This window comes from Papilio xuthus, unplaced genomic scaffold, assembly GCF_000836235.2.
Source record: "Papilio xuthus unplaced genomic scaffold, Pxut_1.1 DF827679.1, whole genome shotgun sequence".
Lineage (NCBI taxonomy): Eukaryota > Metazoa > Arthropoda > Insecta > Lepidoptera > Papilionidae > Papilio > Papilio xuthus.
In genome coordinates, this window is record NW_013530970.1 from 4653095 (window position 1) to 4672738 (window position 19644).

General features: G+C 35.1%; 1 protein-coding gene across 1 annotated transcript; it reads right to left on the reverse strand.

Annotated features, from left to right (window-relative positions):
• Positions 1-12562: 12562 nt before the first annotated feature.
• On the reverse strand, positions 12563-19322 carry LOC106117862 (phenoloxidase subunit 1). The gene is made up of 14 exons (XM_013312347.1): positions 19215-19322; positions 18737-18862; positions 18085-18277; positions 17695-17797; positions 17347-17467; positions 16560-16765; positions 15953-16084; positions 15761-15884; positions 15074-15238; positions 14847-14975; positions 14261-14439; positions 13913-14058; positions 13490-13725; positions 12563-12943 (listed from the first exon to the last, which is right to left on the reverse strand). Exons 2-14 carry the CDS (start codon positions 18845-18847, stop codon positions 12728-12730), a joined length of 2061 nt encoding a protein of 686 aa, XP_013167801.1. The 5' UTR covers positions 18848-18862; positions 19215-19322; the 3' UTR covers positions 12563-12727.
• Positions 19323-19644: the final 322 nt, after the last annotated feature.

Sequence of the window (19644 nt, forward strand, 5' to 3'; positions counted from 1 at the left end):
CAGGCGTAAAGTGGAAGCAATTCCGCGTTTTGTCTGATGAGTGTGCGTCCCGGAGGCCTAATTTAGTCGTCTTTCCCTTCCTACCCTTTTTCTTATAAGTATGGGAAGTGGAAGTGGGCTTTCCGGATGAGAGGATGCATGAAAATGCTTTCTTTCTGTGCATCCTCTCCTCCGTCGATTAAAGGTAGGCAACGCATGTGCAATTGCGTATGTCTATGGGCAACGGTCACTTCGCTATTTCAGCGATTTCATGTGGCCGCTCGCTCGTTTGACACCTTATAATATAAAAAAATACGATTCGAATTTATATGAAATACAGATATTCAATTCGTTCCCTAAGGCCATGACTTCCAATTACTTTCGACTTGTTTGAACTTAATTTAATATAGACTCAAGGGATGAAAGCAATTGAACATGATGACGCTGTGAAGTAAAGGAAAAAATGTTTCCTTAAAAATTTTAAGACGTGTTAAATATTTGTCGCGCAAATAATTTGTGATTGAACGTAACCTTTATTATAGAAATCTTTATACAAAACAAAGTAATTGACTGTAGTATTTTATTACCACTTCTGATATATTATAAAAACATATTGTCAAGCTATGGGATAGTAGCAGTGGAAACGAACGGTCAGACATATAAAAATCACTTTCACAAACATGTTTTTAACATATTTATGAAAAAAAAATCTAAATCGGATCACCAGGGGCGAAGTTACGCGGCAACACACATATAAAAAAGGACATACAGGCGAATTGATAACTTCCTCCTTTTTGAAGTCGACTAAAAAACTAGGGAATTTCTATAAATTATTAAAATTACTATTAAAATAGTACGTGTTGACGGAAGGGTGAATATTTAAGTTTATATTTTTAATGCCACATAATAAAAAAATGTGTTCAAAAAAATGTTAGCGGTGGACAAACTTTATCACTTAGGGGTATGAAAAATAGATAGCAGCAGATTCTGATATCCTACTGAATATGCGTATAAAATTTTATAAAAATCGGTCAAGACGTTTCGGAGTTGTATGGTAACTAACATTGTGACACGAGAATTTTATGTATAAGACTAGCTGACGACGGCGACTCCGTCCGCGCGGGATTAAAAATAGATGTTGTCCGATTCTCAGACATACTCAATATGCTCACAAAATTTCATGAGAATCGGTCAAGACGTTTCGGAGGAGTACGGGAACGAAAATTGTGACACGAGAATTTTATATATAAGACTAGCTAACGACGGCGACTCCGTCCGCGCGGAATTAAAAATAGATGTTGTCCGATTCTAAGACCTACTCAATATGCGTATAAATTTAATAAAAATCGGTCAAACCGTTTCGGAGGAGTACGGGAACGAAAATTGTGACATGAGAATTTTATATATAAGATTTTTTCAATGTTTTGTATTGGCGTAGTCTAAGTCAATACAAGATTAACGAAGTTTCTTAGCTTATCAGTATTCTATGTAAATCGCCTCTCCGTTGAATTATTCATACCTTTAAGGCCAGGCGACGGATTTTCTTATAGCTTTTTATTGAACTACTACTCGGTTAGAACGAAGAATAAAATCTATGCACCGATATTTATTAATACTTCTGACTTTTAATAAAATTAAAAAAAAAGTAATGACAATTTTCGGATCATATTTTCACTTAATAACTTTTAGATCGATTGTGCGTCTCTATCGCTTGTTAGGCGTTCTCGCTTGCACACTCGGATGAGGCGGAACGTAACAGTCATTCTTATTTGTAAAATATCTATATGTTAGGATTTTATTGCATATCCCATCGTTGTATTATATTAAATTGAACAAATTTTCCTTGATTTATTTCACGTCATTTGGTCTTATTTAAATGACATAATATTAAAATCTGTAATGCGAAAGCTTGCATTGATGTTTGTTTTTTTTTTTTTTAATTTAGCACAGATTTATACCATAGTCTAGGTGCACACATAGGCTACTTATAAAGTTTTTTTTAATTCATTTAACATCGTATGGGAAGTCATTGGCTCCTTTAAGCCAGAGAAACCTAGTCAATGAGCCAAGTTTACAATGAATAAGCTCTCTTAACTGTACAATCAAGTTTTATTATTATTATCATTATTCCTCGCGGACGAAGTCGCGGGCAACATATAGTATCTAGTACTCTGTAATTGTGGTGTTAATTAACTTAACTACTGACTGATTAATTAGTAAACCGCAGTTCATTTGAATATAATAACCTATACGTTGAGTTAAATACTTGCAATACCGATACGCTCGGTCAATTACTAATTATCCAGCAACCCTTAGTGTTTAACTAATTTTACACTAAGTGACTCTCTTATTAATCATTAGTAAACACAGAGTAGCGATGTAAACTACGAATAGCGTTAAGATTTGTAGGAAGAAAAATTCCCGCAAAAATAACTATACGAGTGACATTTTTTTCTATTGTATCTTAAAGTGACGTTAAGTTAAATCAAGTAACTAAAGATTTAGGTTATTAACGCTTACTTTTATTAAGAGTCATCTTTTAAAATAACCCTTAAAAAGTAGATATTTTTATCTATACAAAGCTAAACCGTTGTAAACCTACAAATTTATAACTGTCGTCATAAACTAGGGGTGGAAGGAGTCAGATCATGAATATGTAAGCGTCGCAAATTGTTACAATTTAGATGCAAATGCGGAGTTTATCTAGTGCTATGTTATTCATACGCATTAAGTTGCTATTGCAACCCTCTCAGACATACTATGACTAACTGTCGCCCGCGACTCCGTCGGTGCGAAATTAAAAAAAAACTTAGGCAGCCTATTTGTTCATCCAGACTATGTTCTACATCTGTCAAATCAGGATCCGGTATATAAACACGGCCAAACACTCACGTATATTCGTCTGGTAGTGGTACCGACTAGTTTCGATCCCATCGGGGGCCCTTCATCAGGATGGGTCTCATCGACTTATATATTGTTTGAATAATTTAAAATCAGGATCCGTTCAGCCGTTCCGGAGATACCATCCATGTACACTTTTGCATTTATATATATTAGTTAGATTTTATTCATTCGATTCTGATTCCCATTCTATTAAGTAAGATAGAATAAAATTCGCCCACGTCAAAACGCAAAACACAATTCATTACAAACAAACAACGCCATAATCAGACCGCACAGTCGAGTTTCTGTTAAAAAATGCTGTCCCCGATGGCTTGAAGCTTGATAATTGACTAAAATATAGCCATTGTTCGGTAGCGAAGTATTTTAAATGGACTAGAAGAATAAACTCAAATTTAATATTTTAATAAACATTATAATATTTTAAAATATAGTCTGTATACATATAATAATAATCTTAAGCTTCTGTTTAAAAGCACTTTTTTTATAAAAGGCTAAAGGTAATCTTTTGAACACTGGCTTGTAAAAAATTAGAATAAAACAATTTTAAAAAATTAACTATAGTTAATTTCAATAAAAAAAAATGTTTCAAACAATCTTAATACGGTCTCTAAAGAATTTTAATTTCAAATCCAAATATAGAATAAGTTTAAGGAACTTTTTACGGATTCTTTTTATTGTAATTAATAGAAAACTTTAAAAGTCACGTTTTTAAACTTTTCTGTGAACTGTACACGAGGAGGTCAAAAATTCACATAGTTACTAACTAGGAGAAAAAAGTAACGCGAAAAATTAAGAATTTAAGAGATTTTCTAACAATATACCGAAAAAGCAGATGTTAATATTTTATTTTTAGCTGCCAATTATTATAATATAATAGTAATGTGGTAATGGTACATGGCGCGATTCGAACCCAGGACCTGCAGATAGCAAGTGAAGTGCTTGACCTCTGAGCCACCGACGCTCATACGAAATTACTCTATGTTAAACTACGAACTTATTTGGTATTAACACTAAGGTTAGGTCAACAAAGTACGTCTAAACATCTTGCGCTCGTAAAAACTTAAACTTACATCAAAATTATGACTTTGTCTTGTTCGACTTTAGCAGGAAAAGCATAAAAGTTATTACTGGCTTTTTGTAGACAAATACTTTAAAACTATAACACATTTTTATGGTTGACAAAGCATACACATTAACATTTTTCTTTCCTAATCTTGCATTTTTAAGTCTTCTTTATAAATAATCGCTAACGATTATTACGCATTACATAACTGACAATATTTTCTATCAAAAACTCTTCCATCTATCAAAAAAAGGCCCTTCAACGGGGTATAGTGAGCTAATGATGATGCCTTCATGCGAAGACTTTCATATTATTTCGTATTCACTTTCGACCATTTAGAAAACTGGATTAAATTGATTTCTTCCTTTTATAAAGGTCATATAGAAAATTTTCACTTAAACCTTCTTTCTTTTGAATTCCTTAAGCCACTGGCGCATAATTTCACCGTCTTTAATTAAACCTGGCCACTGGCAGCACGGCTTACGTTTTGCATAAAATCCAGAGAGAAAACCGCACATATACTTAAGCCACGTAAATATACATCTTTTAATTTGATGCAAAAGATAATGTTATATTAAAAAAAACGAAGTGAAGATTTCTTTTCCTTTATTTTTTAAAGGACTTTTGTTCGTATAAACGGAATATTTGTATTTTTTAAATTTCTCTACTCTAATTAGAAATTTTTACACATTCTTTTACCCTAAATAGAAACTTTTTCAATTTAAAGTAGGAAAAGGAGCGTCAATAGCCTAGTGGTTAAGGGTACGGATTTCCGATCACGAGGTCGGAGGTTCGAATCCCGCCATTCGACTATTGTCGTAAACCATATCCTAGCACAAGCCTAGAGCTTAGTTGGAATGGTAAAAGAAATGTTAGTAAATTTACTAAAAATCTGCTAATATTTAAAAAAAAAGCGTATTTAGAGTGTTTTAATATTATAGTATATTATTTTAAAATAATGAAATTGGTGTTAATTGAACAAGTTAAAAAAAAGTGTCGTAAAAAATAATTCGTAAATATATTTTACATTTCAACATTTTCACTCAAATTAAATAAACATTTTTAATCATTTTAATTTCATATAAAAAAACAGTATTTATTTCATTTAATGCTTTCTAACGCAATAACATAGCAGGTTGAATCAATTTAATAATTACAGGATTCAATCTTATAGGATCAAATTGAACTGGTCTTGGTTCTCTTGGTTCCAATTTAATGTCTTCAATTTTCATAGGTTTTAATTCTACCGGTGGAATAATGACAGGCGGCAAATAAAATGTTAACACATTCTCTGGTGATTTTACGTTTGATGAATTTGGATTTGCATTATTTGTTGTTGATCCTATAACCAATAATAAAATAGAGGCCATACTAAGAACCTGCAAAATAAAAAACGAAAATCGTCATCAACCTGCCTTTATCCCTACGGACGGTCAACACAGTATGTACATACATCTCTATCAGCCGTCATATCTGAATCTACACCCTTCCATATTTGGTCTCTACCTTTGTTACCCTCCATATTAAATGTCATTACTTTTCTATTTATATCATCATCATCCCTCCCCATAACATGTCCAAACCACGCTAACCTTTTAATCCTCAATTTCTCGATCACTGGCACTACATAAACTTACTCTAATACATTGAATCATTTTCAGACTAAATTATTAAAAGAAAATTAAATAAACAAAAGAATAATTACACATACCCGTAAAATTATCATCATTTAAAACAAAAGAAACAAAGAAATTGGAGTAACAAAAGAAGAAACTGAATAACATCAAAATTCAACCAATAATATATTTTAAATGAATATGATACGTTCTTTTATCAAATTAATAACAATTTATATTACTCTACTCATTTTAAAGTCCATTAAATATTTAACAAGGATTTAACTACATTTAAATGATTACTAAATGATATGAATAGTCGTCATTGGCGATCGTCGGTGGCTGAAGGGTAAAGCACTTGACTTGTAATCTGCAGCTCCTGGGTTCGAATCCCGCCATGTACCAATGTTTTTCGATTTCCGATTTACATATGTATATTCATTAGACGTTCTTACGGTGAAGGAAAACGTAATGCAACCTGCACATATCTGATAAGAAATTCAAAGACATGTGTGAAGTCAACAAAACCGCACCGTGCCAGCATGGTTGATGGCCTAGTCACCCCTAACTGGTAGGCTCCAAGCCTCTCAGTGGGGACGTATAGTGACTTGATAAAGATATGAATTTTATCTGGTACCTCATTTAGAACTTTCGAGATCGTTTAACGAAGGGTTATTTAACATCAAACCTACAGTGAAATCTGCAGGCACTGTAGTAACCCCGCTAGCTCTAGCAAAAAAGGCACAATTGTACCATCCTTTTTCTCTTCCCCTAAGCATTTTAGTTCTTTTTTATCTATGATGTATGTATTAAACTAAACAACATTCATGTCAATAATGTACACCTAATATTATAAACTTTACAGGAAAAGTCTTAAATCTATGATATTAAATAAAATATTAAAAACGAATAATTTACAAAAATATATATTTAACAGTGGTAGAGCCCGCTTTAACATCTTCGCACGAAGAAGAAGGCAGGCGTGAAGTGGAAGCAATTCCGCGTTTCGTCTGATGAGTGTGCGTCCCGGAGGCCTAATTTAGTCCTCTTTCCCTTCCGACCCTTTTTCTTATAAGGAAAGGATTGGAAGTGGAAGTGGACTTTCCAGATGAGAGGATGCATGGAAAGGGAAAATATTTTCTTTCTGTGCATCTTCTCCTCTGTCGATTAAAGGTAGGCAACGCATATCCAATTGCTTATGTCTATGGGCAACGGTCACTTCGAAATTTCAGCGATTTCAGGTGACCGCTCGCTCGTTTTCCACCTCATGATATTTTAAAAAAATCCTTGATGTAATCTGTTCGTTACAAACGAAGTTACACAGACATTTAAAACTTCAGTCTTCATTATTCTTCTAATACCGCATTGCATCTGCAACTAATCTAAATAATTCATGACGTCCCAGATGTTGCTCTACTTCTGAATCTCATTTGAATTGAATTTGCAAGACATTTTTGTAAAAACTATTTGTATTCTTGATATTATTGCTACCTCTTACTTGTAATTGTGTCTTCTTCTTTGTCGTTACAGTCTTGTCAGACTGATCGTGGTCATCAAGTATCAGTGACCCGCTTTAGCAGGCGCCGCCACTTCTCCCTAGTCGCTACATCCACATCCAATTGTTTCTACTTTTTCAAAATATAGAAAATGGAAATATCCTTTATCTGTGCTTCCAATCTCTACCAATTCATCTTCAATTATGGATGTCTATGGACAGCAGTCCTTTCACAAATTTTATTAAAATACCATCTTTTACTATAAATAATATGATTTTAAAGAAATTCAATTCCTTTTCTCTTTCTATTTTATCTATGCATTGAAGTGGTACAACTCTTTTAATTAGATAAATTTTATTTTTTTATATTTCATCTTCTAAACGTCTGTAGTGATAAGATTATCTCTGATGATCGCATCACAGTGGATCGCCACTATCACAGTTTTAATGTAAATAATCAACACAATTTTACAAGCAAAAACTTTATTAAAAAGATTATAAGAACAATAAATTTTAGTCAGAGAGGTTTAGTTAGAGAAGTATGGAAGGAATAGTACATACTGTGCCAACAATCAGTAGGGATAAGGGCATGATGATGAAGAATTTTAGTCAGAGAATGTATTATCTATTATATATAAAATTAACCGTTATGACGTCGATGCAAGAGATATGATGGTGCATTCTGAATGCCTCCATTTACAACGTTCCCGGGCGGAGGCGGTCGGTTCACTACGATTGGCGGACCGGTTTGTGCATTTGCGGATGAAATTTTGGATTCATCCAACTTTGAAGACGACTCATTTGGTTTAGCACCATCAGATGCTTGAGCTATAGCCATACCAATGCAAACTGCAATGACGCATAGGACAACGACCTGAAAAAAAGAACTCTGTATTTGCACGACAAATTGTAAGAGGCTATTGTTTAGGCTAAAAATTAAGAATTAAATACGTCTACGAATATTCGCTTGTAGAAAGCAAACTGAGTTTTTTTTAATATGAGCAGATTTTTTTGTAAATTTACTAATATTTCTTTTACCATTCCAACTAAGCTGTAGACTTGTGCTTGGATATGGTTTATAATAGAATGGCATGATTCGAACCCCCGACCTTGTGATCGGAAATCTGTACCCTTAACCATCAGGCTATTGACGCTTTTAAGTTACATATTAATATTAAGAATTGGATTTAAAAATTGTTTATTTCGAAAACATACCTTACTTGTTGGAGCCATGATGGATTCTGAATATCAAATCTTAGAAATAATTCATCTTTTATACCTTTGTGTTATCACATTATACTTGGTGAATGTAAAATTAATATTTTATACTATTAACAAAGTCCATTATAAAACTATTTTTCTATACAATCATTGAAAATAATCAGAAGCAATCGTTTAACAACAAGATATGATATTAATGGAAACATTAGGATATAGATTATTTTATCACGTCCAAATTTTAATTGACTCTAGGTAAATTGCTACTTAAAAAAAGTTTTTTTTAATTAATTAACCAAAGCAATAGAACATGTTCACATAAGACGTATTATCATCGGATTATCTAATACTTACTAAAGTTATCCTTCTTCTTCTCTTTCTTGCAAGTCGACTAGTGAAGAGGCAAGCCTTTATCCGTTCACTAACCCGTACGTACGTTTTTTTGTATTTTTAATTGTTGTATGTAAGTGTTGTAATTTCTTTGAAGTTTAGCCTATGTGTTCTTTCAGACTATGTTCTATACGTATGCCAAATTTAATCGAGATCCATTCAGCCGTTCTAGATATATATACAATTTTATGAAGCCATAATAAGTCTTGGCGATTTCGACGTATTTCTAAGGTAGTTACGTTATATTTTTTACATCTTGCAGTGTAAGAACCTTAAGAACGTCCATGTCACATTCTATAGCTTAGTATTTCAAGAAATTGTTTTCATCCTCTAAATGTGTAAAGTAATGCGATGCGACTCCGTCCGCGCGAAATGAAAAAAAGCTTACCAATATGTGTTCTTCCAAACTATGTTCTAGATTTATGGCCAATTTTAGCGGGATGTGTTCAGCCGTTCTGGAGATACATCAATGAAACATCTATCCATGCATCCAAACATTCGCATTCATAATATTAGTAAGTTAATGAACACAATATAATTTCACAGATTTATTTAAAATATAATAATCCAAATTATTTTTTGTCATATAATGTATTACCTATAAAAAAAATGAGGCCGAGGACGTCGATGTACCCGATATGATGGCACGTAGTATACAGTTTCAATTACAACTTCATCGGGTTTCGAAGGTGCTGGTGTTCGTGCGATTGTTGGAGTGGAACTAACTTCTGCATTTGTAGAAGGAGTATTTGTTGTTGAAGAAACTGTTGAATCATCCGGCTTTGCAGACGACGCTTCATTAGGTTTTGCAGACGACGCTTCATTAGGTTTTGCAGACGACGCTTCTTCAGGTTTTGCAGACGACGCTTCTTCAGGTTTTGCAGATGACGCTTCTTCAGGTTTTGAAGATGACGCTTCATCAGGTTTTGCAGAAGAGGCTTCATCAGGTTTTGCAGACGAGGCTTCTTCAGGTTTTGAAGATGACGGTTCACTTGGGGCCTCTGAAGATGGTTGTGCAGTTTCAGATGATTGAGCTATTGCCATCCCGACGCAAACTGCGAAGATGCATAAGACAACGATCTGAAAGAAAAAGATCTGTATTAGTTTAAAAGAAAATTGCACTACCCAATATCATAGTAAAAAGTATTTAGGCCAAGAATTAACAGTTGAATAGGTCTACGTTCGTTGTTCATTTAATTCCCTTGTATGACTTACCGTGGATTTCTGAGACCTTAAATCTCTGTATAAAACTAATCGTTCTCCCTCTCATTATCTTTGACAGAAAAGAAGACATCAATTTCTGTCGTCGAAGATTTTAGTCTTAGAAACATACGGTATTAAATAATTCGATTTTTAATGTCTTACCTTATTTGTTGGAGCCATGATGAATTATGAATATTAAATCTTAGAAATAATTCATATTTTATACCTTTGTGTTATCACATTATACTTGGTGAATGTTAAATTAATATTTTATACAATTAAGAAAGTCCATTATAAACACACAAATTTCTTTACTGAAAGTATTCAGAAGCGATTACTTAACCACAAGATATGGTATTAATGGAAACTATTAGGAACAGGTTATTTTTATCGCATCTATGCGTTACATATACATTTCACTTCAGTCTAGATGCTTTGCTATTGAAAAAAGTTTTTACTGACTAAAACAACAAACCATGTTTACATCAGACGTATGTTCATCAAAATACTAGATGTCGCCGCGACTCCGTCCGCGTGAATATAAAAAAAACTTAATAAGTGTAGCCTACGTGTTCTTTCAGAATATGTTCTATACGTAAGCCAAATTTAATCGAGATCCTTCATCCGTTTAACAGTGGTAGAGCCCGCTTAAACATCTTCGCACGAATCGGCCCGGCTCGCCCGGTGAAATACCACGACCACACAGAAGACAGGCGTGAAGTGGAAGCAATTCCGCGTTTCGTCTGATGAGTGTTCGTCCCGGAGGCCAATATTAGTCCTCTTTCCCTTCCCACCCTTTTTCTTATAAGAAAAGGATGGGAAGTGGAAGTGGACTTTCCGGATGAGAGGATGCATGGAAAGGGAAAATATTTTCTTTCTGTGCATCCTCTCCTCCGTCGATTAAAGGTAGGCAACGCATATGCAATTGCGTATGACTATGGGCAACGGTCGCTTCGCTATTTCAGCGATTTCAGGTGACCGCTCGCTCGTTTGCCACCTTATGATATTAAAAAAAAATCCGTTCTAGACATATCTTCAAACACCCATCCATCCATCCATATCACATTCATCTAAACATTCGCATTTATAATAATAGTAAGTAAAATAAATAGCAGCTTTACAAGGCATAAATTTAAAAAAAGAATCAATATTATCCCACGTCCGTCTCCTGGCTCTAAGCTACCTCCTCACCAATTTTCAGCCGTATCGGTAAAGCCGGTCTTGAGTTATAAATAGTGTAACTAACACGACTTTCTTTTATATATATAGATCTATAGAAGCGAGCTGACGCCAGATTGACCACGATCCGACCTGATTAAAGTGGTCGAAAGATGGTACGCGCTAGCTAAGTATATGTCTATTTCTTCCTGACTATGTTCTACATATATGCCAAATTTCAGCGAGATCAATTCAGCCATTCTGGAGATACCTTAACGAAAGATAACAAACATCCATCCGTCTAAACTTTCGCATTTATAATTTTAATAAAATTGTAAGGTCTTGATGCTTGCATTTGCATACATTTTTGGATTGCACTGTATTTTAAAAGTTGAACTATTGTAATGAAAATACAAGAGTTGCGGGAGTGCACTGGATGTGACCGGCACAGGACCGGGCATTGTAGCAATCGATGGGGGATGCCTACGTTCAGCAGTGGACGAATTGGGGCTGAATATGATGATGATGATGAATGAAAAGACAACTGCTACTAGTATAGCAAGGTTATCACATTACAAACAACACTTATGAATCTTACAAAGGCTTTGGAGGAATATAAATCAGTAAATTATAGAGAACGTAAATCAATCTATTTATACGAAGTAATTAATAACCACAAATTACACTTCAAGGGATAGTATTGTCTATCTTAATGACGTCAGAAGTTTATTTTAAACGTAAATTAATTTCACAAGAGACTTATAAATAACTTTCATTTATTTATATTAAAATAACAAATTAAATTTAGTACCTGGATGACGGAGCTTTGCTCGGTATTTTTTTTTATTGTGTTTTTTATAAATTATATTTAAGTACGAATTACTAATAAAATGATGAAATATGAATAATATTTTTCGATCTTACCGATAGAAAAAGTTAAGTTCATGTTTAAGTTGATTATCGATAAAACACGAATAAAATGACATTTTCTAAAAATGATTCCTAGCTAGATCGATTTATCGGCCCCGAAACCCCCTATATACTAAATTTTATGAATATCGTTGGAGCCGATTCCGAGATTCCAATTACATATATATATAATTGGAATCGGTTAAATGTACATGTGTAAATCGGAAATCGAAAAACACATTGGTACATGGCGGGATTCCAACCCAGGACCTGCAGATTGCAAGTCAAGTGCTTGACCACCGACGCTCCTAGCGAGACTAACGTTCAGCAATTGATTTTTATATACATAGATACAACGTTACACATCATCATCAGCGCACTATACGTCCCCACTGAAGGGCTCGAAACCAAGCCTAAGTCAGGGGTGACTAGGCCATAGACACGCTGGCCCAGTATAGATTGACTTCACACATATTTTTGAGTTTCTTTTCAGATATGTTCAGGTTGCATCATGGTGTTTTTCCTTTAGTTAATAACGTCGAACCACAAAATTTAGAGTTATTGGGCCACAAGGAATTGAAACACTTAAAGAAGTGCCGAAGTAAATAAACCAAAATAAAAACACTATTATTGAAAGATTAGATTTATTCAGTCTTATGAATTATAAAATAATAAACTATGTACAAATATTTACAGAGCTTTACATAAATAAATTGACCCATTTTATCTACTTTATTAAATACGTATATTCATTTTCCGTTGCCATTTCCATTTAGTGTAGCATCAATGTCATTACTGTCCACCTCTGACTCTGACGGCATCAGTGAAGCGTATCTTGCAATCAGTGACCGCCATGTTAGGTCTCAAGAAGTCGTTGACAGTTTGCACTCCTGCAGCCACAGGTCTGTCGAACGGGAAGCCCATAGCGCGCTTGTCAGGGTACTTGCGGTCTCGGATTCCGCAGTAGGATGCAGCATCGTTACAGGATCCAACAAGATCTTGTTTAATCTGTGAAAAAAATCCATTATTTCTTTTAACCTCTCACATTATTCTTTTTTTCTGTTCTTTGTCTACTCACATCCGGTTTTTTCCCAAAGACTTACGATGTGATTATATCTATATATATATAAAAGAAAGTCGTGGTAGTTACACTATTTATAACTCAAGAACGACTTTACCGATATAGCTGAAAATTGGTGAGGAGGTAGCTGAGAGCCAGGAGACGGACATAGGATACTATTTATTCATGTTTTTTTCCAATTTATGCCTTGAAGAGCTGCTTTTTGTTTAACTTACTAATATTATAAATACGAATGTTTAGATGGATGTGGATGGATGGATGGGTGGGCTACACTAATTTTTTTTTATACATCCACGCGGTCGGAGTCGCGGGCGACAGCTAGTCTAATATAAAGTAAATTGTCTGTGGCGTTGTTGTATCTGGCAGGCCGGTTTGACTACGCATGACAGATATGTAAAGAGAAAAAGGAAGTTTTCGATACTTGCCACCTGTCTTTGTATCATAACTTAAAAAGTTTTATCAACATGACTTACACCATCCTCAGCCCAGTTGGACACCATAACGAAGAGTTGCATCGGATATCCATTGTTGGTGCCTTTAGGTAGTAGCATGTGGTGTGGCCAGCCGCAGCCGCAGAAGTCGAATTCTGCTGCCTCCGCAGAGCCAGGATCACCAGGTCTGTTGTTCTGGTTCATGAAGGTACGCTCGTACGGTATTGTCACAGAGGAGTCCACACTGCGACGACGGATGGTATTCTTCCCTGGACGTACTATAAAAAAAACAATCTCTTAAGTTATTACTTAAATATAAAATTGCATATCTTTCATTAATAATATTTATCATTTGACACATTTGTCACTCATCATCAGAAAACTTAAAATCTCTTATAAAAATCCTCGGCGTATATCAAGCAAAAAATTTTGATAGAAAGACCTTTAGAATTTCATGATACTTACAGCCTTGCGAGAATTTGTCCAATTCGATCATGAGTTTCCTCTGTTCATTGAAGGAGAACCTGTTTCCTGCTTCATCAGTAATTGGAGCCATAAATATACGCACAGTTCCCATAGCAGCTTGTCCTGATGAGTTATCGACTTCGATACTGCAAAAACAAAGAAATATGAAGTAATAAACAATTGGTGCTATCCATACGTACGTGGTACGTATGAGACTCCTGTAATTATGATGCTCAGGCGTTTCCAATTTCCTTTCAGGTCGAGTGCTCACTCTACTTTATACTAATCAAGAATTAATAAATCCTTTTTTGTTAAAATATTGTCGCTTTAAGATTAAAATATTCATACACATAATTGAATTCTTCGTGTTGTAGATGAGTAAAGCGTGCCAACACGCTGCCACGAGGCGTAAAGTCCAACCCACGTCCCAACTCCAACGTACTCTGCTCCCACTGAGTCGCGAATGTGTTTCTTCCAGCTTTGCCTTCAACGGATACAGACGACACGCGAATACCCGGGAAGTCCAACTACACAATATAATATAATTCAATTTAATTTAAACCTTTCACGCCAGAAAAAAATCATAAGCCTTGAGTTTTATATTGACATTTATAAAGATCATCAGAATATTTGCCCATTGCATTTAAATTAAACAATTAATCACGCTATGTTGGTTCTACATACTCCATCATTCTTGTTACAGCACCAAGATTTTGTAGCGATTTAATTACTATTATTATTAACTAGATGTCGCCCGTAACTCCGTCTGCACAGAATTTTAAAAAAAACCTAGTAGTCTATGAGTTCCTCCAGGCTATGTTCTATATCTATGCCAAATTTCAGTTAGATCTGTGCAGCCATGAAATGCCTTCAAACAAACATCCATCCATCTATCTATACATTCGTCTTTATAATATTAGTAAGATGCTATTACCTTGTCATTGCCGTAAGGAGGCAATTTGTTCTTGTGCAAGACGAAAACGTCGTCAACGAAGCAATGCCAGCGGTAGAATAGGGGATCACGCATTGTGGTAGCCGGATCTCCCATCACACCGAATTGTTCCTAATATTATAAATCAATTTGTTAGTGCTTCAATTTTATAAGAAAAATAAATTCATCAAAAATATTTTACGTGTATTACGCGTGTTCATAAAACTTACCAAGTTACGATGATCCGGATCATGAGCATATGACGTGAAGATATGGCCCATGTTGTGCAAGTCGCCGTAGTAGTTGCGATTTGGGCTAAGTATTGACGCCTCCATCAGATCTCCCAGAATATCAATGCCCTTCTCTTCGTCAAGTGGCATTTGACGTCCATTCGGCTACGAAAAATATTTTTATGTCACATTATTTTCCAACAAATTTATATGCTACTAACTATCGCCCACGTAGCTTATGTTTCTTTTAAACTACGTTCTACGTCTATGCCAAATTTCAGCGATATTCGTTCAGCCGCTCCGGATATATCTTTATCATTATTTTTTTATATCACAACGCAAACGAGCGAGCGGCCACCTGAAATCGCTGAAATAGCGAAGAGACCGTTGCCCATAGACATACGCAATTGCATATGCGTTGCCTACCTTTAATCGATGGAGAAGAGGATGCACAGAAAGAAAAAATTTCCAAGCATCCTGTCATCCGGAAAGTCCGCTTCCACCTCCCATCCTTTCCTTGTAATAAAAAGGGTGGGAAGGGAAAGAGGACTAATATAGGCCTCCGGGACGCACCCTCATCATACGAAACGCGGAATTGCTTCCACTTCACGCCTGTCTTCTGTGTGTAAGAATATTAGTAAGAAGTAAGATATCATATAATTTCTTCGCAGAGAAGTATAAACTTACTAAAAGAATAGAATTGCTCTCAATGGCTTCAAGAATACGCGCCTTCCATGTTTCCATCTCTGACACGTCAATTTTGATTTGATCCACAGGTCTGTCGAGATCTTGAATTGCCGAACCTTCGAACCTTAAAACAAACCATTTTAAAATCCATTCTTCAAAATTTATAAATAGTTTGTTATATGTAGTACTTACCTTGGAGGCCAAGCTCTGCTAGCGACTTGTGAGTCGAGTTTGGGGAAGTAGGCCTCGGCGATACGCTCTCTTAAATCTGAACCAAAAGGTACTACACGAGGCAGCTTGTTACAAAAACGTTCGATGTTGTATCTGAAATATAATTTAAGATTTAATAACTAAAGGATATAAGCATTATATTGTTTATGGTCTCCCTGCTCCTAACCTCGTCTTTTGTTATTCATCAGTTCTACATCCAGGAAGAAACATTTACTATAACATGTCTGGTTATTACTATTTTATCAGTATTAAAAATGCTAATGATTGGAAGTCTTCATATTTGTTTGTATCTCTAAAACGGCTGATGATCTCGCTGAAATTTTGCCTAGATGTAGAATATAGCCTGGAAGAACACATAGGCACCTAATTAAGTTTCTTTTATTCATTACTCGCAGACGGAGTCGCGGGCGATAGATAGTATATATGAAGGAAGCTCAAAGAAGGAATTTCAAGGCCAGCGACGCATCTGCGGTTCCTTTGGTACTACCGATGTTCTTGGGGGTCGGATCACTTAACATTAGTAGAACCAGCTCGTATGGTCCTAAAAAACTAAATCAACTAAAATAACCTGGCAATGATCTGCTGATGCATGTAGTAGAGTAGTTCTCCGCGTCTGTCCTTGGCAACGATAGCGCGGTCCGCCGATTCGAACGGATACACGAGATGCCAGTGCCAATGGTGCAGGTTGATGCCAATATCTTCGCGGAAATATGCCAAGCGCTGTTCCGGCTCTGCATCAGATGCCGTGTAGTTTTGTGGTAACACAACCGGCAACTGTTAATAAAATCATTATGTCGAAACGCGAATCAATAACTTTGGAGTGTTAAGCCCTTTTTAAGGAAATTGTGTGAACAGACGTAACATTTGGTAAAATCTTTGATTGTGAATTATGGTTAACAATATATTAAAGAAAATCTTCATTACAACATATTAACATACGTCACAATGAATAAGGTAAATACACCAGTAATTGTCACTAGTCAGATAAAAATTAAATTCTCGGCATAAACTATATAACTATCCAGTGATTAGTTAGTTTCAAACATGGTCGTAAAACTTTATATGAAAATTTAATACAATAACATTATTTATACGAACACAAAGTTATAATTCATATAGAGCCTTAGTTTCGAAGTTACTTTGTATATTTAAACTAGTTATGTCGCTTTACAGTACATCGTAATAGGCTCATGTCCCCACTGTGAGCTTACCCTATGCTAGGAGTGACTGGGTCATAGTCAACAACGCTGACCTTGCACTTGACTTCATACACATCTTTGAATTTAACACAAGAAACTACTTTTGAAAGTTTTTAAATTAAGAACGAGACAAGAAGGTAATATTAATTAACTCACCCTGGGGCCAGAAGTGACGACGGTAGAGACCTCACGCGCGCGACGGAACACTTTGGGATCCATGAACTTATCCGGGAACGTCTCAGTAATGGTCGGGATATTCAATCCCTTTGTATCCGGTCTGTAAAAAATATCATCGTTCTTAAAACGTATGAATGACTAGTAAATAGATTTTAATAAAGATGTGCAAGCTAAAGGTCGCTATATTATACGAGCATCGTCATATGACATAACTTATTTAGTACTTGACCCTTAATAATGAAATAAAAAACTGTCAAAGTACGAAAATTTGCAATATGAGTTTAGAGGTTATTAAATAGTCCGTCATATGATTGAAGTTATTCTGACCTGTGCAATAGGGCAACAGAGAGGCAATAGTTGAACATGTAAGGGTTAATTCGTAGCTGACAAAAAGTGCAGACAGATATCAAGTCGTCTACGTTGCGCATTCCTGCAAAAAAAATCAATAATTTCTTACTTTTTACTTCATTAATTAGACATTTAATTAATAATCACGAACTTATGGATAAAGTATTATTTAATTACCTTGAAAACTTTGATGATATAAGCAGAAAACGGGTTGAATGTAAATAAAGTCATGGTTGTAAAACATGTACCAGACTGCCAGCGTCGAAGGCAATATTGGTAAAAGACAGGGGTAAGTTTGCTGGCTTTAAATCATACTTCTTGTAGAAGAATATTTAATATCTATAATATTGATTTAAGATACCGACGTACCGAGGAAGATGTCAATCAGCTTGCCCGCCATCTGACGATGCTTAGGCACAAATAGGGAGAATTGTTCGTCGTAACCTAGCTGCATAGGTAGGTCTAGATTGGGCAAGGCGATGTTCCGCACAGGGATATTACGGCGAGCATCATTCCCGAATCTACTTGACAGCGTGCTGCTCAACTCCTTGTATTTTTCAGGCTGTAATAAAATTAATAAGATTCATTACTATAATACAGTTACTTGTTAATGATCTACATTTTCCGCTAGATGACGCTGTCAATTGTTACTTCGAATTAAAATTACTTAAATGTCTTATGGAGAGCGTCGATGGTTCAGGTGACTTGACACTTGACTTACAATCTGCAGGTCCTGGGCTCGAATTCCGCCATGTACCAATTTGTTTTTCGATTTCCAATTTACATATGTACATTTAACCGACGTTCTTACTGTGAAGGAAAACATCGTGATGCAAAATGCACATATCTGAGAAGAAATTTAAAGATATAAGTGAAGTCAAGCAACCCACACTTGGACAACGTGGTTGACTATGGCCTAGTCACTCTTAACTTAGGGTAGGCTCCGAGCCCCTCAATGGGTACGTATACGTATGATGATGATGAGCTGATGATGAAATGTCTTATTATTATTATTACTAACATAAAAATGATCAGGGATATCGAAAACAGCTTTCTCTTCTCCCTTCTGCATGAAGCATGGCTCCGTTGGTCGGTCGAAGAATAGAAGTAAATTCTTTCTGGAGTCACTCATTCTGCTATCTACACTCTAAAAATATTACGGTAAAGTTATATCGTCATCCCATTTTAATCATGGAGAGTGAGCGGGATGACTGTATTTTTATGCATATCTTGAAACGGTTAATTTAGCAACTAGCAGTCGCCCGCGAATTGGTCAACCATGTAACTCCCGAACTCATCATCTACCTTCCAGTAAAAGTACCGCCAAAATCGGTGCAGCTGTTCCGGAGATTATCCAAAACAAACGTGGATTTGCGAAGAAACGGACAAACAGAAAAGATAATATCAGCCTATCCAAACATAAAATCAAGTAAATATTAAAAATATATAAAAATATGTTATATGGAATTTATTTTTAGAATCACAATATTTTTTCTTACCTACTCAAAGAGTCCAAAAGGGTTTGTAAATTGAAAAGAAACCTTTAAAGGGCTACGTAAGCCGTGAAAATCACGGCTTGACTGGTTCGTATAATTCAGTTTCTTGGTATTTATGCAATTGCATTGCTTGAAAATTGTCCTTGGCAAGGACAAATTTTTAGTATGTTCTACGGGTTCTGAATGCATTTATACAAAGAACAAAAATAAAAATAAAAAAAAATTGTTTAAATTTTCTCATTTTGAATTCAATTTTTCCGACTTATTGACTGAATTTGACCAATTTTTTTTATTTACTAAATTATACCTTATTTACCTAGATTTTTTTAAATGGCCTTTGCTTCCTAATATATATTATGTCATGTCTTTCTCATCTCTCTCTTTTTTTTATTTCAAGGTAAAAATTTGTTGACTTTATAATTATTATTAAAAG

Excerpts from the sequence above, each read along its gene's own strand:
- LOC106117862 (XM_013312347.1), bottom strand. The coding sequence starts at position 18,847 with ATGAGTGACTCCAGAAAGAATTTACTTCTATTCTTCGACCGACCAACG. Across the intron at positions 18,278-18,736 it reads ATATCCCTGATCATTTTTAT|CCTGAAAAATACAAGGAGTT; the intron begins GTTAGTAATAAT and ends ATTTTATTACAG. Across the intron at positions 13,726-13,912 it reads GGACAAATTCTCGCAAGGCT|TACGTCCAGGGAAGAATACC; the intron begins GTAAGTATCATG and ends TTTTTTTTATAG.